The sequence below is a fragment of the Lynx canadensis genome, chromosome F2 (genome assembly GCF_007474595.2).
Source record: "Lynx canadensis isolate LIC74 chromosome F2, mLynCan4.pri.v2, whole genome shotgun sequence".
Lineage (NCBI taxonomy): Eukaryota > Metazoa > Chordata > Mammalia > Carnivora > Felidae > Lynx > Lynx canadensis.
Window position 1 is genome coordinate 31,349,425 of NC_044320.2, and position 24,476 is coordinate 31,373,900.

General features: G+C 37.2%; 2 protein-coding genes across 13 annotated transcripts in view; one reads left to right on the forward strand and one right to left on the reverse strand.

Moving 5' to 3' along the window:
* The first annotated feature begins 1,624 nt into the window (after positions 1-1,624).
* ABRA (actin binding Rho activating protein) lies at positions 1,625-10,473 on the forward strand. The gene is made up of 2 exons (XM_030304445.1): positions 1,625-2,299; positions 9,900-10,473. Exons 1-2 carry the CDS (start codon positions 1,659-1,661, stop codon positions 10,375-10,377), a joined length of 1,119 nt encoding a protein of 372 aa, XP_030160305.1. The 5' UTR covers positions 1,625-1,658; the 3' UTR covers positions 10,378-10,473.
* Positions 10,474-18,971: 8,498 nt separating this feature from the next.
* OXR1 (oxidation resistance 1) overlaps positions 18,972-24,476 on the reverse strand; it is a 364,732-nt gene continuing 359,227 nt past the window's right edge. For all 12 annotated transcript variants that reach the window (XM_030304531.1, XM_032591945.1, XM_030304536.1 and 9 more), the window contains 2 exons: positions 22,781-22,854; positions 18,972-20,887 (listed from right to left, as the gene is read on the reverse strand). In XM_030304531.1, coding sequence (XP_030160391.1) covers positions 20,752-20,887; positions 22,781-22,854 — 210 coding nt within the window. In that variant the 3' untranslated portion in view covers positions 18,972-20,751. The remainder of the gene's footprint in view (positions 20,888-22,780; positions 22,855-24,476) is intronic.

Here is a 24,476-nt window from a genome sequence, read left to right on the forward strand (position 1 = left end):
AGAAAAACTCCCTGGACAGTTGTAAATTAGCCTGATCCTGGGCTAAGCTCATGGGCATCTCTAAAGAACCCCATTTCTTCCCAAGGGCATTCCAAGTGGGGTGAAAGGAATCTAACGGGAACCAAACAGTCTGCAGTGTATCTACATTCCGGGAAAGTATGCCAGAAATTTCAGACTCAGATTTAAATCTTGATTTGTAATAGTCTTCTTTCCTTGTGATCCAATTTCCTCTTAATCAAGAAAGATTTTGTCTCCGTTAACCTTATCAGATGCTGTTGAACTCTGAGTACACATCTGACAGATTTCTAGGTAGAGTATTAAATCATCTCCCAAATTGTTTTAATCTTAGGAGGTAAATGACCTACATGATGAAAAACTGACATCAACATATTTTTTTTTTAATAAATTTGTCTCACCATTAGAATTAACTGACTTTCATGCCCTTTTTTATGCTCTTAGACAGCAATTCTCAATCAATATTGATGAGAGGAAAGGATACAGTTCCGAAGTCTATAGACTATTGTATGAGAAAAAATTCAATTTGTCTTACTTTAAGAAATTATTCAGTGCTGAGTTCTGAGCATTTTATCTGGTTTAGTACACTTCATATCTGGTTCTTTTTCTCTCCAAATGACCTATCTATCTAGTCCTTTTTTAAAAACTGTATTTCAATCTTTGTTCCGAGAATCGAATGCATGGCTTTTTCTACATCAACCTAAAGGAAGGGTATGTTATTAAAAACAAAAGGTCATGCGGGGGTTGCTTCTGATAGCGTTCACTTATTTTGTCTTTAAATGATCTTTTTTGAAACAAAATACTTTTCAACATATTTGAAAAGATTTTTTGTAATAATAATTTCCGAAAGTCAGTGTGTGTGTGTGTAGGTCTTAATTTAAAGCTTAAAAAAAAAATTGGACCAAAAATTTGACCATCGTCTTATATATCAATATGACCTGTCTATACAACAATTCAAGCTTGGGACTGGAAAACCCGCCCTTTGTCTCCCCCTTACCTGGGCCTCGGTTTTCTCATCTGGAAAATTAAGGTTGGAGGAGGTGATTCTAAGGTCTGTATCAAATAGAGGTGAAGACAAAAGAAAAAGGTAATAGGATCTTTGATAACTAGAGTAAAAAGCACAAGTTTTAAATCAGACAGATCTGGGTTTGAATCGCGGATATTATTAGCTGTAGGAAGTGAGATTTCAATGTACTCCTCTATAAAATGGGACTAATCAAGAGCCCTTTTGAGATTTAAATGAGAACAAGCCTATAATATTCCTAGAACAATTTGTGCACATATTTTACGCCGCTATAAATGGTAGGACCATATTTTAAGGTCAAGAAGAACATAGGGCTGAGCACATGATCAAATCTAGTCATTTTCACTCTGGCACTTGAGAAGAAAGGGAGTGCGTATCACTGTCCTTTACCAGCAGAGACGTCCGTCTGCCGTGATGAAACTGGAGACGTCAGGGTTTAAAAAAAGCACACCATCGCGGGGAAGGCACCACATCTTGGCAAGAAATATTTCACATAGTTTCCACGGTCACCAAACTCTTCCCACCCCACACCCTGCTTCTATTTAAATCTCAGGCACTCCACAGGTGGACAGTCGCTTCAGCCAGTGCCCGGGCTACCGGCAGAGAAGAGAAGGGTGGCATGGCTCTGGGAGAGAAGGGAAGAGAGGAGGGCCCAGCCAAGCGTGCCCTCCGGAAGGTCCGCACAGCCACCCTGGTTATCAACTTGGCCCGAGGCTGGCAGCAGTGGGCAAACGAGAACAGCGTCAGGCAGGCCCAAGAGCCCACAGGTTGGCAGCCGGGAGGGACCCAGGACGCACCCCGAGCTCCTAAGCCAGTGATCTACCCCGCCCCCCACCAGAAAGCTCAGAGCGCCCCGAAGTCTCCCTCCCAAAAGCCAGAGGGAGCCGCTGAAGCCTCTCGTATCAAAAGGAGAGAGGTGACCAAAACAATTGTCAGCAAAGCTTACGAGAGAGGAGGGGATGTCAGCCACCTCAGCCACAGGTACGAGAAGGACGGTGACATGCCTGGAGCCGGGCGGCAAGAGGATGACATTGACAGAATCCTCCAGAGCCATGGCTCCCCGACGCGCAGGAGAAAATGCGCCAACCTGGTGTCCGAGCTGACCAAAGGCTGGAAAGAGATGGGACGGGACGAGCCCCAGTGGCGGAGTGACAGCATAGACACAGAGGACAGCGGCTACGGAGGGGAGACCGAGGAAAGGCCCGAGCAGGACGGAGAGCAGGTGGTCGCCATCAGAATCAAACGCCCCTTGCCTTCCCAGTAAGTGAATGCCCCCTTCAGCTCCTTACTCTGCCTTGGAGCCGCGACCAGCCATGGGGACCAGGAGAGCAGGGAAATGCTACCAAGGTTAGAAGGAGAATCTTAAAGACTGGGCCGGCAGTGAGGTCCTGTGGGGACTAAAGGGGCAGTGCCCAGCTACACATGGGCCTTGGGGTCGAGGGCCTGTACTATTTTGTTTCTGCTTTCTGTTTTGAACTGGCTACTCAAGTCTTAGCCTCAACAAAGATAAAGCCACCAGAGAAGGTTGTCTGCTTTGGGTACATTTTTAAAATACATTCTATGATGAGTAACAAACTGACTTATTTCTTGCCGAAACAGTGCTTGTTGGTACAGCGGGCAAACCTTTCCCTGGTCTCAAACCAGTCTGTAGTGTTATCAGCAGACACATCTACCTAGAGAGTGCCTGCCGGGCAGAGGTCTCTGTGACCCAGTAAACGGGTGGGGAGGCTGCTATCTAACTCCAGAGTAGGCTCTGAAGTCAGACAGATCCAAGTTCAAGTTCCAGCTCCGCCCCCACTATAGTTAACAACACTGTTACATGCTTGAAAGTAGCTAAGAGAGTAGATCTTAAATGTTCTCAACACATGCACACAGTTTATTTTTCTAAACCCATTTCTTTGTAAAATGATAGCAACAGTAACCTTAGGGGATAAAGTCTGTTGTACTGGCAGAAGTAAAGGAGATTAAGGCTGCCAGGCCCTTAGCACAGTACCGGCCACATATACTCCATATGTAAAAGCTGTTATTATTCATATAGATTCTATTATTTGGCAATTTTTCAACGTTTCAGAAAAAGTTCGTTCTGTTGGTAAACAAAGACAGACACGCTATTAAAGCCAGGTGATTAAAATACCACAATCCGAAAACATTTAGATGTCAAATACACATACCTACACACTCAGACATACACACTGAGTCAAACTGATACATTTGTTCAGACAGAAAAAAAAAAAAGACATGCTGTCTTTCAAGACACTCCACCTGCACATAGTAGAAAGTCTGGATATCTCACTCCACAACTGTAGAATATCAAAATATGTGAAAAGTCTCTGATGAATGCTGATCAACGGACTCCCTCTTGGAATATTAGATGTGTGGGTGTGCTTTTTAAATTCAATGAAATAAGGTAAAGAACAAACCTGATTACCTGGTTTGACAAAAAACTGTCTTACAGATTGTGACTCTAAAGCCATTTTGAAAGAGGACTACAATATCACATGTTTTCAAGAAAAGTGAAATGGCACATCTAGATAATTGTAACAACCCTCGTGCATTTAATGTGTGCCACGGGTACTTTACATGCTTTGTCCTTTTCTGAGGCAGGTAGTATCCCATGTCAGGGATCAGGGCACTAAAGTTCAGAAGGGAAAGTTTACCCAGCAAGTTTGTGACAAAGCTGAGATGTGCCTGTCTCCAAATGCAATGTTTTGAAGGCAGACACGGTGCTCTCAGGTGGGGCCTTGAGGATGTGTGAAGAGATCTGGATCTGTGTTCTACTCATGTTCATACAGAAATTCGTTATCAGATATAATTGTTCTACCAGAACATATGGAACCACAGTCTAATTCTGGCCTTGTGGATTTTGGGTGTGGGTGTGTATGTGCTAGAAATGGAATACTAGAACCTAACAGAATCAAGACTGAGGATGGCACAATGAAGATCTTCTGTGGGCACGCTTTGGATTGGCCAGAGGTAGGAACGTGACAGCTGGCATCGATCTCCCAGGCATGTATTCTTCTTTGGCACCTGTCAATGTGTATTCTTGTGTTTATTCGTTCCATCCTCATAATATTCTCCTGGGGTAGGTATAATTATCATCCACATTTGATAGATGGGGGCATAAGACAAAGACATAGTAGAAAATTTGTATAAGAGTGTACAGCCCAAGGGATTTGAAGGTAGGCAATCTGGCTTCCAATCCCACCCTCTTCACTAGACTCTAAACTATTTCACCTGGAAGTGAGGACTCGCATACATGACCCTTCACAAGTTCCTAAAGTCAGACATGTACACGGACACCTTCTTAGTGTGATGGGAAGGTGCATAAGCTTTGAATAAGAGACAACTAGGTTTGAATCATGGTTACTTTGGCAAATCCTCTCTGTCCTCATCTTAAAAAAAAGACATAAGCCATAGAGTTATTTTGATATTAATATGCAGAGCAGTGGACCCAGAGGAACTCGTGAAGAAGTTGTATGCATTGTAAGCAGAGAAGAAGGCCCAGCCATGGTAATCCCAATCCTACAGGACACTAGGAGACTGGTCCTCAGGGCTGGGGTGGAAGAGTGGGATTAAATCTCTTCATTCCTTCTTTGGTTCCTTTCTCTCAGTCTTGGAGTACATAGGGTACCAGAATGTCTTATGCAGAGACAGCATCTCTTAATGTCAGCAGTAATCCTAGCTGTGCTCAGAAAACTACAGCAGAAGCCTGTTGGGACTCTCAAATACTGTTTGAGAAATGAGTGTGGCATTATTGAGTAAGTCTATATGAAGGGGGGGTTTTGTTCACTTAATCCTAAGCGCCATTAATTACCCATTTCCACCAATAGGGAGCAAATTATGTATCATGAGGGACTAAGTAGAAAGAATTTTCTTGGTGGTCAAGATGTTTCATAGATAATAAAAATGAATAAGTCAGATTTGGTAAAAAGTAGAGATATTCTTTACTAACAGAGTTTTGCTAACCTATGAAAATGGTTTCTATTTTATGCCGTATTTTTAAAATACTGAGTGTTTTGATTGTACGGCTACATGACTTGTTTGGTCCAGCTCCTTTAGACAAAAGGAATTGCATCCCTCACCAGTACAAAAATGGTGAGATCTCCTGTACAAAAGTGCCAAACATCCACTTATCCTCCCTGCCAAGTTACATTCAGCAAAAATAATAATTGAGCATCAGAATGCCATTTTATAGATAAGGGAATTGACACACAGAGACATCAAGAAATGTATCCAAATCATAGAGTTAGTAAGTGATGAAGTTGGGAAGGTTGATGACAGAACTTATGTTCTTAACCACTGATTCTCTGAGAATCTACCAATTCTCTCAGTAGAAACAGACTCAAGATATAAAATGGAAGGCAAAGTGTCAGCTTAACTAATGGAATCCTAATAACACCCAAAGTGTAAGGTTTGGGTACAACTATATTGAAGGGTTTTATTAGAAACAGAGGCCAAAGTATGGCTTTCTGCTATCGACCCCAATTCTAGAGCGTGGAACCCTTTCTATGGACGCTGAGGACAGTTGCCAATTTGCAAGAAGAATCACAAGCCGGGCTCTCAAATCTGATTGCTGACAGAAAGAGATAAATGTGACCCCGTGAATGCATGCTTCCCTTAGTCAAACTGGCTACACTTCCTGTGGAGAGGAGTAAGCGAATCAATGCACAGAGGAGCAAATTCTTGGCAACACTTTCCCGGGAAGTCGGAAAGGAATTATTTGCTTTCCTGACAGAGAAATGTTGCTGTGCTAAGAGGAGAGATGCCCCCTTGGCTGCAGTAGAGTCACACTCTGCAGTGGGGCAATGAGAGCAGATCTCTGCTTTCTTCAGGCAGATCCAAGACAGACCAGAAAACTTCACCTCCAAGCCCAACGGCGTTTTGAAGCATCATTTGGTGATGCAGGTGAAGGCCACCTACCAGAGTGTTTCTAGTGCCAGTGAACTTGGTTAAGTTTGAAATATGCCTTTCAAGACTTTTATTTCCCATGGGGTTTATTCATATTTAATAACTTACCCATATAATTATTACTCCAGAATGATAAAACCTATGATACAGTTGGTTCCTATATTCTTATTATATTGCTGAATATCCCATTCACAGAAGAAAGGAACCCTCGAACTGATGTCATTTTTAAAGCTGACAGATAAATAAATTTCAGAATTTATTTCAGTGATAGAATGTACACTTTCCAATGAGAATGCTTAGAATGTCTAGTAGAATTAGTTACTTTTGCACATAATAGGACCAGGGAAATACTCGTTGATTGTAAGAAACTTTGTTTACTAAGAATGAAACTAAGAAGGCAAGTTTAAATATTACTATCCTAAATATGGGTGTGATGTCAGTCTTTGAATATTGCTTTGCTTTCTATAAATTTATACTAGATTGTACTTCTGAAACTCAATCTAAACTATTATTCTCATTGTTACTTGAAAACAAAAACAGGATAAGCAAGTATATTGTTTCTTATGTTCATTGACCAAGAGGATATTCAAGGTATAACATTTTCTAATCCTGATTTGAACATGATACTTTCAGGCTTTTTTAAAATTGGAAATACAATAACAATACAGAACATTTATAAGATAAAGACAATTAAGGTAAGGTACCTCATTAAGGTATATTTTCTCTTAGGACTTCATCTTTTATAACCTGCCTATTTTCTAATTCTTCCTTATTGGACCAATTTCTTTGCTTTCCTTCTGGTCCTATTATTGGGAATTACAATTTGACAATGTAACAAATGGGCATTAAGAATTAGGAGGTGCTTTTTTAGAAGATAAATGCTTCACTTCCTCAGAGATTTATTACCTCACCAACATCAACCCTATCCCTAAAGACACAGAGTTGAAAATTAGAGGGGAAAAAAACCCACATCAAGGAATCAGAGGCTCATATAACACACAGTTTGAACAAGTTAGCTTTGGATGCCAATTTGAGTATTTTCCTTTTTTTCCCTTTCTTTAAATTACAAAATGAACATGATACCAACATGAAAGATAATTTTTTTAAAAAATTAAAAAAAACTGGATCTGAATACTAACAGTTATTTTCAATTATGCACACGCTAATGATTTCTTCATCTTGATGTGTACACATTTTACATAGTTAGAATTTTACCATATACTCAAATTTGTATTAGTCTCATTATTTTCATGAATATCTTTCAGTGATTATTTATTGTCTTTTTTTTTTCATTATTGAATATCCAGTGAGTACCTAAAACAATATCTGACACACACCAGGTGTCATAGCTACTTTAATAAAGGATGCCGAAGTGCCCAAAAGCACCTGACAGGGAAGATGTACAGGAGTCCCCTCCTTACGTGTGGGGGATACATTCTAAGACCTCTAGTGGATACTGAAAACTGCAGAAAGTACTTATATATACTGTGTTTTTTTTTCCTATACGTACATATCTATGATAAAGCTTAATTTACAAAATGAAGCACAGTAAAAACATTAACCACAATAGAACAATTCTAACCATGTAGTATAATAAAAGTTATGTGAATGTGGTCTCTCTCTCAAAATATCTTCCTGTTCCGTATTCACTCTTTTGTGACTACGTGAGATGACAAAATGAGGTGAATGATGGCACCGTGATGTAGTGTTAGGCTACTGCTAACCTTCCGATGACTCATTAGAAGGAAGCTCCTGTGCTCCCAGACTGGGGTTGCCCACGGTAACTGAAACCATGAATAAGGGGTGGACTACTGTATTACATTTTCTTATATAGGACAGAAGTACAGTTGATGCTTGAGAAACATTTGTGTGAGTTAACAAATGATGCTACTCTTTTCACTTTCTTCTGAGACGTTTCAAGTCTCTTCTCTAGCAGGATGACCCAGTCTGAAATCAGGTGTGAGCTTTGGTTATATATGCTAGGACAGCTTTGGGCTTGTTATTGAAGACTACGCCTGTCATGGATTGCCATGGTTCTAAGGGGAGGTTCTAATGTTTGCTCTCATTTGATAACAAGGTCCAGCAGTCCATACTCTGGGAAGTTGAACAGGGATAGTCTATGGAGAAGCAGGTGATGGTGAGGACCAGGGGGCTGACGGAAATCCATTCCATTTCAGTGTGGTGTAATTCCTAGCACTTTTCCACACATATGTGATTTTTAAAAATTGCAATAATTGTGTATACAGTTTTTGTGTGCTTTTTCCTGATTAACTTTGTTATATACTTTGTGTATACTGTTTTTATGTGCTTTTGCCAGATTAACTTTGTCATATACTTTTGTCCACAGGGCTACAAAGAATAACAGTGTTATACGTATCAGCATATCCCTGGTTTTGGCTCTGGTTTAGTAAAGAAACTGAATGCAGCAAACATAGTTTTGAACACACAAAGCATGGGAATTAGTGAAAGTTCGCCATCTAGTGGTTGTTATTCCTCTCTTGAAAACTGTGCTGCTAGAAGTAACCTGTGTCTCCCTACCCACATCTGGGAGTTTCCTGCGTTGGGATAACCAGATTTCAGGAAGTGAGATTGGACAGTGAGGAATACTCACATCTGACCTGTAGCTGGGTTTTGAAGAGAGAGTTGTGAGAGCTTGGATAGGAGGGGCCACTTAGCTCAGGCCTGTGGTTCATGCCAGCAACTTCAGTGAGGCTCTACAGCACCAATCCCAGTGCTTCCAGACATAAGGGCACTTGGGGAGAGAAGGAAGGGCGGGTCACTCGTGACAATGAGGAATACAAATCTCTGACTTTTAGACAGTCCGAGAGTTTCCTTGTGAAGACAAAGAGACCTAGGAGAAAAGAGTCTAGGAGACTGGAGATACAGAAAAGACAGAGACATCCTTTAAAGATAAACTACCTATTTTAAAATTGGGCCTGCACCTTCACAATACTACTGGTCTACGCTTTCCAATGCTGGTTTTTAATAACAAGAAAATGCATTCCAAATTGCAAGGAAAAGACACACACATCTGAAACATAAATCATCTACTTATTAGACACTGTACCCCCCATGATGAGTACCATCACTGCACGGTGGGAAGGATATTGACTTTAGCCTCAGACAGTTGGTATTTGAATACTGCCTTTGCCACTGGTTTAGGGCAGTGTTTCACAGTAGTGACACACAGACCTGGTTCAAATCCCAGCACTATCACTTAACAGTTTTGTGTCTTTAAGCAAGTTACTTAACCCCTCTGACCTCAGTTTCCTCATCTGTGAAGAGAGATTAGTAGTACCAATCTCCTAGAATGATCATAGGAATGTTAATAAAAAGTGTTTGGAAGAATGCCAGCACCAAGTATTCAATAAATGTTACAATTGCTACCTATTGTCTTCTACCTATACAACTTGATATTCCAAAATTCGTGGCACATCATTGATACTAGAATACACTCTCCTAAAAATCCATATATGAACATATATACATAAGTAAGTAGTACAATACACGTGGGCTATATGTATAATAAGCCTTGTTTTGGGAAAATAACTGGTTCCTGAATTCCTATACAAAGTGGTTCCTCTTAATATATTCATATGATTCCAGTTCTAAAATGTTACTAACATGCAACGTTAAGACACACATATTTACATTATATTTGTGTAAGGAAGCTTTTTCCTTGAAATAGAGTTTAATGCTTTTTATGGTATACCAAAATAAGAACAATGGTGGTTGTCAACTATCCTTGAAAAAAAAAATAATAAAGAACAAAGGTGTGACCGTTCTAATTTTTCTTCTTTCATTTCTAATTTTTTGTACTGTGATTATATTTTGTTTATAGTGAAAAAATTAGACTTACGTTAAGATGCGTATGGGTAGGAAGTACAAAGAGAAAACAACACTTGGATGTTAAATATCAGTGTCTTGATCCTTCACCCTCTCTACCTTTTAGGGCAAATAGATTTACAGAGAAACTCAGCTGCAAGGCCCAGCGGAAATACAGCCAAGTGGACAACCTGAAAGGGAGATGGCAACAATGGGCTGACGAACACATACAGACACAGAAGCTCAATCCTTTCAGTGAGGAATTTGATTACGAGCTGGCCATGTCCACCCGCCTGCACAAGGGAGATGAAGGCTATGGCCGTCCCAAGGAGGGAACCAAAACTGCAGAAAGGGCCAAGCGAGCTGAGGAGCACATCTACCGAGAGATCATGGACATGTGCTTCATCATCCGCACGATGGCCCACCACAGACGAGATGGCAAGATTCAGGTTACTTTTGGAGACCTCTTTGACAGATACGTTCGTATTTCAGATAAAGTAGTGGGCATTCTTATGCGTGCCAGGAAGCATGGACTGGTTGACTTCGAAGGAGAGATGTTATGGCAAGGCCGAGATGACCATGTTGTGATTACTCTACTCCAGTGAACCTTCAACAACAAAAGCCAGACTTGACCCACTGTTGTCTTAATGCTAAATGTAATGTAATAAGAATTAAAATGCAAACTTCTCTGTAATAACCTAGTATATATTAAACAACTTTTACATAAATGACTATCTGGCACTCTATTTCTGAGGTAGTTTGAAGATCTTGAGGAAGCATACACAAAGCATTTCAGAAAGCACATAGTGTTATTAGTATACAATAATAGCATAAGCATTTGAAATTCTACTTACCCTTTAGGCAAAAATATTTGGCTATTAATTGCAGAAATTATTATAGATCTTTAAATAATTACTATGTCTAAGAAAAACTCTAACTTTAGGTAAATATTAGCAGAACATATTAAGATGTATCTTTTTTGGGGGAAAGAATTACATTAAGTTTAGCCAAACTAAAATTTTTCTAAGAAGCTTGATTTTGTACTACTACTTCTATCAAAGCATCACTTATAAAATAAACACGTAGGTAAAAAGTATCCAAACAAGATGCTGAAATTGCTGAAATTTCTCTGTGAGCTTGGAATTTTAAAGATTGCCAATAGGAATTAATCATCCTTCTGTATGAATTGCACAAACCACATAAAAACAAACATGACTGGTGGTTTTAGAGCTAAAGGAGAAGCTGGTATGTTCACCTTCACTGGGAAAGTATAGTGCAAGTGAGAGATTCAGAATTGTCTGTCTTTGTAGGACTTCTTGGAGAAGTTTTTTCTCAAAACCTTGACGAGTCACGCTTCTTACATGTATGTCAATATACAACGAAGTAGGCATACAGAAAATTCTACAATGGAGTGGAATGTTCAGTGTAGGAGAATCTGATAGAATCATTGCTTGGTAAATTAGAAACAGATCTGAGCCATTTTAATTTTCTTTATGCTCTACAAACTTTATGAAATATCTAAAAGTCGTAAAATGGCAATATTAGTTTTGCCAAAGTTTAGTTTGGCAATAGTTTACCAATGAAAAAAATCTGTTTGATATGACAGAGAAATTTAGTGGGCATTAATCTGCTATTTATTTATTTTTCTCAGATTTAATGTGTCTTAGAAAATTCTAAAAACAATAAAATGTGAGGTTATAATTCTTACCAAATACAATGAAAGTTAGTAAATATTACGGTACTTTCGTGTTAAATACAGAATTTAACGTCAAATTATGATACCTCAAAATAGTAGACACTTGAATTGTTAGATAATAGGTTTAATATAAAGTATGGATTAAACTACTATAGGAATTATCTTTGTTTTCATGTGTGATTCTCTTTCAAACTGAAAGTTGCAATATCTTCTTAAAGAAGGATGTACATTTTTGTTTCCATAATAGATTCTGTTAAATTACAAACTAATGACCAAAATTTCCAAGTAGAATCTCATATAAGATGTACACTTCTATCACGGTGAAACCTACGTCAACGTTTGAAGTCATGCACAAGAATAAAAGATATTTTCTGTATTTTCTGTTATTTATATATTACTATTTTAATATATAATGTTACATTCCACAATACCACTTTCTTGTGTTTGAAATACAACCAAATTGTAGAGTATAATTGGTTACTTCTAGCATCAGTAGAATTTTTCGACCAAGGCTTCAAAAGAATTTCCTCATATTCAACTCTGGACAGTAACAGTTTATGCAGGCACTGATGCAGATTATTCAAACTTCAGTATATTTGAATTTGAAGATGGAATTAGAAAGTCTTCTCAGTGAGCCTATGTGAACACTCCGCTGAATAAGGTGTGGCTGTGAAATGAGAAAGCTAGTTTCCTTAAAGGAAAAATGCCTGCTATGCAACAGGTTTTCATCCTAAAACTCCATGATAAGAAAATCTATAGTTGGAAAACTTAGAGCTGTTAGACAAAAAAAAGACAAGAACCCCAACGGCAAAAGTCCTCATAGATATTTTTCATAGCCACCAAAATAATGTATGAAATAATTACACATGAAATACACACCATCAATAGCATTGTACCAATGGTAATTAAAAAAAAAAAATTTTAACGTTTATTTGAGAGACAGAGACAGAGCACAAGCAGGGGAGGGACAAAGAGAGAGGGAGACACAGAATCTGAAGCAGGCTTCAGGCTCTGAGCTGTCAGAACAGAGCCCAATGCGGGGTTTGAACCCACAAACTGTGAGATCATGACCTGAGCCGAAGTCAGATACTTAACTGACTGAGCCACCCAGGCGCCCCTACCAATGGTAATTTTAAATCCCCAATAATAAGCACTATTCAATCGGTTTTCAAACTTCCAGAGTTTTCCCTTTTCCAAACTTTCAATAGCTGTTTAAAGAGTTCTGGGACAGCTAAAATGTACTTTTTAAAAACCCCTTCTGTCTGGACCACCAAATGTTTAATGCCTTTCAACTTTTAGAACTTGGATGTTTTATGATTTGCTGATTCCCAAGTTCACCTTCTTACCATTATGCCTACTTAACCGGAACAGGAGGGAAGTTCTGCATTCAGGTTTTCTCTTCCCCACGCTTTGTGGGGGTGGGGCCGCACCTATATTCTTCGTTTGCTTTTTCTGCTTCGAACTTCCCAAACTCATTTTTTTTATTAAAACAAATTTTTTAATGTCTTCTTGTTTTTGAGAGACAGAGAGCGCAGAGTGCAAGTGGAGGAGGGGCAGAGAGAGAGGGAGACACAGAATCCAAAGCAGGCTCCAGGCTGTGAGCTCTCAGCACAACCCCCCCTCCCCCGGGGGCCCCTTCTTTTTTTAAATACTACCAACCGGTATATCAGGTGCTGATTCTCATATCATGTGGGAAGAATTCTGTGTAAACCAAATTTTTGTGTCAATGGGAACTCATGCTCAGGGAAGTATTACTGTACTTTATTAAGTCATTCTGTTCATGGACAAGAGGAACAGACCATTTGGCCCCCGCTAAAGTGGCCATTCAGGGTAGATGCCCCCTTGATTCCTAAAATGTTTTTTCAGTACTTTCAATTAATTTCAATAAATTTCAGTTCCAATTTAAAAAATATGCATGCATGCATACATATATATACACACTAGATTGTGTGTGTATGTGTGTGGAGACACAGAGATGGGAAGAGAAGGAGAGAGGGAGAGGGAGAAAGAGATGGAGAGAGGGAGAGAGGGAGAGGGAGGGAGAGAGAGAGAGAGAATAATCAGAAATAATGAAACTGACTTCCTGTAGGGATGGGTGGAAATGAGTTGAAAGAGAATTCTGTAGAGTTTTGACTTTGGAACTCTTTAAATCCTAACATATACAAAAAGTAAAATTAAATAAATGACAGATAAAACCCTAAAATCGAATATAAGTAACAACCCAAATTCTATTTCAAATGATTAATCACACAGAATGAAAAGAGGGATGTACATAACTCTTGAATACAATACTTTGATTAAATACTTCAGTCTAGGGGCACCTGGGTGGCTCAGTCGGTTGAGCATCTGACTTCGGCTCAGGTCATGATCTCACAGCTCGTGGGTTCAAGCCCCGTGTCGGGCTCTGTGCTGACAGCTCGGAGCCTGAAGCCTGCTTTGGATTCTGTGTCTCCCTCTCTCTGCCCCTCCCCCGCTCATGCTCTGTCTCTCTGTCAAAAATAAACATTAAAAAAAAAAATACTTCAGTCTAAAGATAAAAGGCTGCAAAAGAATATTCTACTTTTGTTGTGAGGGTATGGGTGTAGCAATTCTGAAAATATAATGTGTATACTGTCAGATTAAGCAAATGAGTAATATACTGATATCCTCACTGTGGGAGAAGAGAGATATAAAAAGATTTCTTTAATGTGTGAGCTTGATGAGGGGCCCAAACTCACGAACCGTGAGATCATGACCTGAGCTGAAGTCGGACGCTTAACAGACTAAGCCACCCAGGTGCCCCAAGGAGAAGAGATATAAACATGAAGTGAGGAAGACAAGGAAAAATTCTGTAATGTTAGATTGCAATTGGAGGTGTTAGTGTGCATTCACGATGTGTGAATTTGCTTCCTATCTTTGTCTCCTAAAAGGCCCTAGAAGCAATGCCACCCCAGTAACAATAAGCACATCTAACGTTATTTCCAAATATCATTCTCCTTGAAAAGAAACATGTCTACTTGGAGAAATGGCTGATTCTAAGATTGGGTTACAAAACATAAAATCTGGAACATCATACTGTACCAGAAGCAAGCACTCAAGAAAAGAAATGTACAGAAGTCAGTTTGACAGGGTACTCATTGGTTAAATAGAGCACAGAAATGGATTGTAATACTTTCAATTAAAAAAAAATTAATTCATACCAATAATACATATTCTTAAATGATAAAGGAAAGCTCTTACAGTAAATGCCAACTAACAAATGTGCTGGGAATGAAAGAAAAATCATTTTGCAATCATTTCTGTAATTCAGGCAAGAATCTTCAATGGATACCAAAAACATTGTGTAAATTTGGAGAATAGATTATGGTATTAAAGTATTTCCCCACACGTTCCTTATTAATTACAAAAGGAAAATGGTAGTAGTGGAGAAACATAGTGGACACTATCTTAATCAACTACTCAAAGCTATTATTATTCACCAATAAGGGGATAAACATACATATGTAGACTCTAATATGATGCAGAAGACATGACATCACTTCTGGGGTTTTCTTGCCAAAGATGCATAACCTCAATATGGGAAAAATTTATACAAATCCATATTGATGGGCATTCTATACTCCTGAGTTCTTCAAATATACCCACTGTCATAAAACACAAAGAATGAACTCTTCCAGGTTAAAGGAGATGAAAAGAACAACTAAGTGCAGGATCCTGGATTGGATTACCTATCAGGAAAAATAATGCTTTAAAGGACATTACGACCACTTGGTGAGATTAAAAAATGTTTTGCATATTAAATCAAAATATTCTATTATGTTAAATTTCCTGAATTCAGTCACTGGACTGTGGTTACATAAAAGGATGTCCTTGTTCTTAGGAAATGTATGCAAACACCTATGTGAAGTATAATAGAATTAGATTCAGCATAAACATGTGAGTGGGTGGGTATGTGGAAGGATGGGGAGGTGGTGGGAAGAGAAAACAAAGGGTTTTGTAAACATTCTAATACCTAGTCTTGGTAAACAGATACATTACTGGTGGGTATATATCAAGGAATTAAATTCCTGGTCAAAGGCTCAGCTTTACTGGATACCAACAAGAAAATTTTCCAAGGTTGTTCCACTTCACATTCCTTTTAAAATAGCTTTTATTGGCCATTTTAATGCTCGTAGGAATTGCCAAAGTCTTCTGCCTTTTTTGTTGAACTTTTTTGATTAGTAGTCAATTACACATTGTGCACTTAAGACTTTCATCAGATCTGTGTATTATACAAATATTCTACTCTCTGTTGGTTGCCTTTTCACTTTTAATGATGTCTTTTGATGAGGAAAATATCTTAAAATTTTAATGTAGTAGAATTCATCATTCATTTCCTTCATGGTGAGTGCTTGTGTGTCCGACCATTTAACAAATGTATGCATATTTTAAGGTCATGAAGATATTCTCCTGTGTTTTTAAAACTAATAGCTCTACTATTTACCTTTCCCATTTAGATTTACAATCTGTAAGTAATTTTTGCATGTGGTGTGAGATGGGTCAAGATTGTTTGTTCCATACAGATATCCAATTAACTGAGCACCATTTATTGAAAAGACTGTCCTCTCCATCAAGCAACAGTGTCTTTTCAAAAAAAATCAGTTCGTTTCTGGACTCTTGATTTTGATTCTTTTCTCTAAATCCTTTTACTAATACCACATTGTCTTATCCAGCTTTTTAACAGATCTGATATTCAAGATCACAGCCTCATTCTTCAATGCTGCCTTATTCTGTCTCTAAATTTCCATATAAATTATAGAAATCAGCTTAATTTCCAAAAATAAACCTGGCTGAGAATTTCAGGGCCAATATAGATTGATTTTGTAGAACTGACATCTTTCAATATTGTCTTCCTATCATGAATATGGCATAGCCTTCCAACTTATCTTCTGTTGTTATATATCCAATATTTTCAATGGTATTACAAATGGTAATATTTTAAGTTTCATTTTCTAATTGTTGGTTGTATATGAAAAATGAAAAGTTTTTATATTGAACTTAGTAACCTTGCTTAAATCAACTAATGAATTCAAATGGTTTGATCTTTTTGGAATTTTCCATGCCCACAATGATGTCATACACAAATGACATTTAAAGTTCTTCCTTCCCAATCCTCATGCCTCTTCTCTTTGTTGCTTTTTCACTGGTTGAAACTTCCAGAACAATGTTGAATACAAGCGGTGATAGCAGTTATCATTGTCAGGTTTCCTATCTCTGGGAGGAAACTTTTAAAAAATCACCATTACAGATCATGCTTCCTGTACATTTTCCAAAAATAATCTTATCAGATTAAGGAAGAGCCCCTCTTTCCTAGTTCACCAAGTTTTAATCATAGACTGGCACTGAAATTAATCAAAAGCTTCGTTTCTATGGAGATGGTCATGAGACTTTTTTTTCTATAAATGTGGTAAATTGGTGTTTTAAAATGTTAACTGCTCTTGCTTTCCTGGAATAAACTTGGTTATATTATTCTTTTATATATGGCTGATTTTGATCTGTGGTTATTTTATGTAGGATTTTATATGTGTTCAAATGAGACTGTTTTAGTACTATTTTCTTGTAAGGATTGTAAAGTTTTGGTATCAAGGTCACACTGGTCTCAAAAGGCAGTATCAGAAAGTCTCTCTTTTCTCAATACCTTGGGAAGAGTTCATCTAATACTGACACTTTTTTTCCCCCTTAAATACTTACAAGAATTACCCAGTGGAACCATATGGGCATTAGGGCATGGTTTTTCTTTTGTGGATTTTTTTTTTTTTTTTTTAATTAACAGATTCAATTTCTGCAATACAAAACCTGTGTTTCTTCTTGGGTAAGGTTTAGCAAACTGTTTTCCAAAATGTTTTTAATCTACACTGTCAAGTTTACTGATACAAAGTTGTCCACAGTATGCTCTTTGAAGTCTAGAGGCTTTAAATTCTTAACAATGGTACTTTTTTCTCATCTTGCTAGAGGTTTTATTAGTCTTAGTCTCAGATTTTGTCTTATATACTTGTTTAAATTTTATTCAGTTCTGCTATCTTTAGTTTGTCCTCCCTTCTATTTTCATTAGGTTTAATTTCTTGTTCTTCTAGCTTCTAGAGATGGAAGGAAGCTTTGAGTCTTGTCTTCTGCCTATCCCTTAATATTACTATAGCCCCAAAAATTTATCTCAAGATTTCTCTCCAGTCAGTCTATAATCTCCAAGGGTGTTTTATTCATACATTATGGCTTCAACATACCTGTATGTCGTTGATTTTAAAATCTTTTTATGAGAACCAAATGTTAACACTCCCCATCAGCTCTCTGATTTCTCACAACCAATCTAAGTTCCCTGTCTGCTGCTTCTTTCTCTTCTTTGTACATCACTCCTATCAATGGATGATATGCCCAGTTGCTGTAAGTAAAATACCTGAGAGCTAGCCTTACCTCTTTCTGACATACAATGACAAAATCATGTTAACACTAATTCCTAGATCCACGCCTTTTTTTTTTTTTCCCATGCATCCTTCTTCTTTTTTTTTTTTTTAAATTTTTTTTTCAACGTTTATTTATTTTTGGGACAGAGAGAGGCAGAGCATGAACGGGGGAGGGGCAGAGAGAGAGGGAGACACAGAATCGGAAACAGGCTCCAGGCTCCGAGCCATCAGCCCAGAGCCCGACGCGGGGCTCGAACTCACGGACCGCGAGATCGTGACCTGGCTGAAGTCGGACGCTTAACCGACTGCGCCACCCAGGCGCCCCCCCATGCATCCTTCTTGATTGCCATTGCTATAATTCTTATTCAGGCCTCATCATTTTTTCTCTGGACTTCGTAACAGGCTTATTGGTCTCCTTGTCTCTAGTTTTTCTCTCTACGAATCTAATTTTCAGAGACCTTTCTAAAGTGTAAACTTGATTGGTGTCATTCCTCCACTCATATTTTCTTAGTTGCTCCTATGAGATAAAAAAACAAAATCTAAATTCTTGGAGTTGCACACAACAGAACTCTTTATGGCATTAGTCTTACCTTGCTATGCACTCCCCCCCACCAAAAGAGAAAACATAATTTAAAAATATCAAATGACTTACACTTCTTCACATGTCAAGTGCCCTCTCACTTCTTCATTTTTTAAACTATGCTGTTCTCTCTACTAAATGCATCCTTCGGGGCGCCTGGGTGGCGCAGTCGGTTAAGCGTCCGACTTCAGCCAGGTCACGATCTCGCGGTCCGTGAGTTCGAGCCCCGCGTCAGGCTCTGGGCTGATGGCTCGGAGCCTGGGGCCTGTTTCCGATTCTGTGTCTCCCTCTCTCTCTGCCCCTCCCCCGTTCATGCGCTGTCTCTCTCTGTCCCAAAAATAAATAAACGTTAAATGCATCCTTCTATCACTATTACCATTACCACTGTCACTACCACCACCCCAAACTGCTAGAAGCAGGTTTTACACATGAACCACAGCAGTATGTTTAATCAAAGATTCCTTAGATATGAAAGCAACTTGATTATTCAATAAATCCAAACTCGAATTTGTATTTATGTATTTAATTTTATTTGGTATACACCACTATGACCTTATTATAATTGAAATCCAATACAGGATTTTCTTTTTTTAAATGATTAGTCAACTCCACAAAGACAATAATACTGCTGTGGAAGACCAAGGGAGAAAACGATATATTTATTTACAATTCTCTATATTGTAAACATTTAATCTATATACTGTTACTAACTTATGAGAGAGCTTTACATACACAAGGAAATGATGCCCACATTTCTATTCATATTCAGCGACAGCATATTAAATAGATCAGATTTTCTTTCCCATTAGTATTATGCTTTCTTTAGATAATTATCTAAACTTTCAAAAGATCTAAATATATTCAAGTCCTATACAACTAAAACTACTAAAGCCAACATATTTGGCTTGTAATTTCCTTTTTAGAATAATTTAAAGTGCTATAAGCAACCTGGCAATCGACACTTTCTATAAGAACAAAACTACCTTTAAACATTAATTTACAAGATAATATACAAGGTTTATCTGGAATAGCTGAAATTTCAGCACAAGGTCACTGTCACATGTATAACAGCAGGATTTTTTTTTTTTTTTTTTGCATAACATGAAGCTTTGAAATTAACTGATGAATGACCGCCACAATGGCATATTATTGGTTTCCTACAAAAGAGGATAAGAACTACTAATATATTCTATCTTTTTTTTTTTTTTTGAGGTCACTTGACAGTAAATTTGCATATTCAACAAGTCTACTGAGTTACAATATTGTCTACTATAATCATTGCCCTTTTATAACAGCAAATGCTAATGGTAGTTAATAACATATACCACTCAAAAAAACACACTTTTTTTTCCATTTGAACAACAACCTATATTTTGGGAGGTGGTGTGCAACAAGGCTAAAACAATGGAACTATAAAACAGTATATCTGACACAATATGTTGAAGGAATATGCATCTGTTTCATAGTTTTTGTACTTATAATGCCCTGCTAAGCTACAAATATGCAAATAGTATATTTTCTTGCTTGATATATTAAATCCAGTAGAATCATCAAGTTCTCATTCTCCTTTGTATTTTGTAACTTTTTATCAGATAATTCAATCATGAAAGCATATGCCCAAACCTGCAGATCATGTGCATTGTGGTCTATCACAACCAGAATTCTCCTCAAATTTCATTTTTATTAAAATGAAATTGAGAATACCTGCAAAATTAATAAAGAGAATGCTGTAGTAGTGTGAATTAAAATTAGAACTCAGTGGTTTATGGAATATGCGTAATTTTGGCATGTGTTCTTTTTTCCTTCATAAGGATGACTAAGTTGAGCATGTCCAAAAGTCACCTGTGCCAATGTCACAGATATATCTCACAGCATTATCTAATCTTCATTCTCTCAATGCTCCAATTAGACTCCTCTAGTAAAACAATCAACATAGTTTTAAAAACAATAAACCAAAATAGGTCCAAAAAAAAAGCACCATCTTATCAGGAGACTGAGATAACACGGATGGTAGATGAGGTGGTCACTATGATCAAAATGCTGCCAAAATTCTGACAAAACCCAAGCTGTTATACTGTGTGGACCCACATCACGGTCTAAACCTGAAAAACCCTGGGACAGAAACATGATTTTAAAAATAAATTCCAAAATTATAGCTGTAATAAATGGTGATACAATTAATTTTAAAGCACGAGTGACATGTTACGTTGTATTGCTTCTTGAACTTTCCAAACAATGCTTGTCCATGTCAGGTTTGGGCCAATATCCTGCTAAGACAGCATTACATTTATTCAAAAGCCCAGATTTCAATGTCTTGGATAAAGAAATCTTCCTTCTTAGAAAGTGTATGATTCCCAAATGTTTTACAAGAATGGCTTCTTCCATGGTAAAGATCTCCATCAAGCCAAAGGGCAAATTCTCCCCTGCAATATATAAAAGAAAATAGTTTTAACAATAATCTCTTAATATTTATGCCCTAAGTTATACAATAATTACCGCAGAGGTTGTAAAATAATAATTTAAATGAGACGTTTCAATATTCAACAACTCTAAAACCATTAATTTCTTAAAACACTTTCATACTCCTTTCCACACTGGTACAAGGCAATTTTGTTTTGTTCACATCCTATTATAAAATCACTTACTATACAGATCAAGTAATAAAATGAATCCTCTAAAATTAACTTCACATAGAATCAGCTTTTTAAGACACGTGCCTCTCTTTCTTTGCCTGGTACTATGCGTTTCTCTTTGCTATATAGTTTTAATGTATTTGACATAAGTTAAATATTTAACATGAATACTCCCTATCATCTAACATAAAATGTGTGGTTAATGTTGAGAGTTCAGTCTCCAATTCACAGCTGAGGAAACTTTAGACTTGAGTTTGCTCAAGGTCCCATGGGTAATGTATGTTGAAACCAGAATCTAAATCAGGTCAGTCTAACTCCAAAGCCTGCATTTAAGTCCACCATGTCATGATTTAGATTTCTTTGGGGCTCCTGTTTGAAATTCTGGTGTACCAAGTCCCTGTAGCTCCAGGTTTCTGAGCCTGTACTCTCCTTCTCTAAAGAGTGTAAACTTGTCTTAATTTGTTACCAAATGACTCAGTGTTTAGTTTAGCTTGTTGTAATCATGTGGAATAATCAATATCAAGTTCTAGCAAAAATCTAATGATATTATGTTATTTTCAAAGATTGGAGGCACCCTTAGCAGCTTTAAAATATCAGCCTTTTGCTTGTAAGGCCTTCCTGGAGAGCTAACTGAATCACATTAAGACTACCCTTTGGGGTGGGGCTGAATGACTGCCTGCACTCAACCAAAAAAAAAAAAAAAAGTGCAACTGGAACATATAAACATACGTTGATGCAACAACTAAAAATAACATGGTTTTTAGTTACCTGGTTATGTCCTTCAGAGAAGGCTATGATAACCATGGTTATTTTTTAATCACTGAAATCCTGTCTTCCAAATACCTATCTATAGGGAAGTTGTAAGAGAATTTATTTGAACCACTCAGGATAATGAATATTCTTACAGGCTAACAAGATTCTGCAGCCTGAATAAATTATTATTATATATTCTCAGCTGTGCAAAACAAATAAATAGTACTTTATGTTTGGGAATTAATTAGCATACTTTATGTTTGATCCTGAAGGACAGAGAGAAATACCAAAGGAAGGAGCTGGCGTTTGCCACTAAGCACTATCCGAAAAGTCTAGGCCTGGAGGAAGAGCAAGCTACCTTCAAAAACACTGTAAAGACTGAATGAAGGTGGGATCCCAGAATAAGCAAACAGAAGTTCTCACAGTGCTTGCTACGCAAAAGAATCAAATCAAATAACTGACTGACTCATACTGTTAAAAACAAAACGAGTAAGAAAACAAATCCTGAAAATCTGGGGGAATTTCTCAAATCTTTTGTAGGAGAACAAATTTCTACTATTCTCTGACGTATTAATCCAAATAGTCTCCAGAGTAGAAGAAAACATTTGGAACTTTTTTTATACATTGGGAGAAACAACATACCATCATGTTTTTTTTGTTTTCGTTTTTTAATTTGAGAAAGTCTAAGGTATTTCACTTTCAAATACCAAGGAGGGAATCAACTAAACAGCATTTTAAACTGAATAAACAAATATTTTATCAAGAGCTTCAAATACTACTTAAGCACCTTCTTGTAAACATATTTTCTTAGTTATAATATACAGACTATGCTCTAATGCCAAAACGTTCCAAAGATAATGGATTTGATAAATAACATAAATGAATAAAGTTTCTTTAAAAATCTCATGGTAAAATGTTCACAAGACTTACCCTCCACCACCAAAAGCTAGTGAATCCATGTCTCCTTTGATAAAAAACATATTATCTCCTGTCCACTTAAAGACCTACATAAATAAAAAGAAAGCTTTAAATATGTGGATGAAAATGGTGACTATACAGAGTTAGTTCTCCTAAACCCCAAATAATTAACAAAGCCTAGACTGACAGTAAGAAGAAATAATAACAAGAACAGAAAATTGGGCAGAAGGGCCTGGTGCTTTGGGCTTCAGTGTTCATAGGACTAAATTTAAAAGCACATAATCTTCATTTCTAATTCCTCAAATCATATTATCTCTTTACACATACTTCTCTTTTCTATGTGTCCATCAAGAATCGGATGGTTATCGAAAAAAGCTGAAGTAGAAAAATCAGTTAAGAAAAACTGATTAAGATGCCATTAACTTGTTTTAAAATTTATTTTGAGAGAGACAGCAAGCAAGCATGGGCAGGGGAGTAGCAAAGAGAAAGAATCCAAAGCAGGCTCTGTGCTATCAGTGCAGAGCCTGACTTGAGGCTCAATCTCATGAATCGAACTGTGAGATCACAACCTAAGTCAAAATCAAGCGTTGGGACACTTAACCGACTGAGTCATCCTAGCATCCTTAGATGCCATTAACTTTTATTTAAACATTAAAACAAATGTACATTAATTTGATAATACTATGATACAAGGCCAAGGTCTTTTCTTTGGATACAGATTTGCCTACCATCACTCTTATATAAGCCCATTACATATGTTTATGATTTCTAGTTTCAATTTTATTTATTTATTTTGAGAAAGAGCATGTGAGGGAGGGGAAGAGAGAGAGAGAGGGGGAGAGACAGAATCCCAAGCAGGCTCCAAGCTGTCAGTGTGGAGCCCGACGTGGGGCTCGATTCCATGAACCATGAGATTATGACCTAAGTCAAAATCAAGAGTCAGACTCTTAACAGACTGAGCCTCCCAGTTGCCTCTCTAGTTTCAATTTTTTTTAAGAGCTGTAAGAACATAAAAACACTTAAGAAATCTGAGGGGAAAATTTCCAGATGTCGCTATTCTTAAATATTTTTTAATAAATAAACTTTCATGTGACTTTTACCTAAACTTAACACAAAAGCAATTTCTAGTATGTCACCTTTATCAAGTTTTTCCTAACTATTTATTACAGTTTTCACTTTAACATTCACTCACTTTTTCATAGTTCTATAACATCTAATTAATTATATTATTATCAGGTAGAAACAGCATAAAAAGATTTGAGAACAAGCATAAGTGAACCTTAAAAAAAATCTGTAACAACTATAAGCTTCCAGGTAGCTGTAGGCATCGGTTGGTATGACGGAATGGAAGCATGGGTTAATCACACCCTTTCTATTTTGTTCATTATTAAAAATGTTTCTAAAGACCACTTTTTTTTTTTTTAATCAGCTGTGTTGGTTACCTTTTTCAAGATTATAATTTCATCTGTTAGGAAAGGTTTGACATGAACTTTATTTAATGACCTAAGATACTACAATTGTATGCAATGTTTTAAGCAGTCAACATATTCACTAAAATTCATGTATATCTTTACATTTTAGACCTTACTGGCATTGGAATGCATTCAATTTAAGTTACTCAAGCCATAATAATGAAAAAGAAGTCATGTAATCACTTTTGATTTAAAATCAAATTATATTTTAAGTTTTTAATACATACACCATGAAA

Excerpts from the sequence above, each read along its gene's own strand:
- ABRA (XM_030304445.1), top strand. The coding sequence starts at position 1,659 with ATGGCTCTGGGAGAGAAGGGAAGAGAGGAGGGCCCAGCCAAGCGTGCC. Across the intron at positions 2,300-9,899 it reads AAACGCCCCTTGCCTTCCCA|GGCAAATAGATTTACAGAGA; the intron begins GTAAGTGAATGC and ends TCTACCTTTTAG.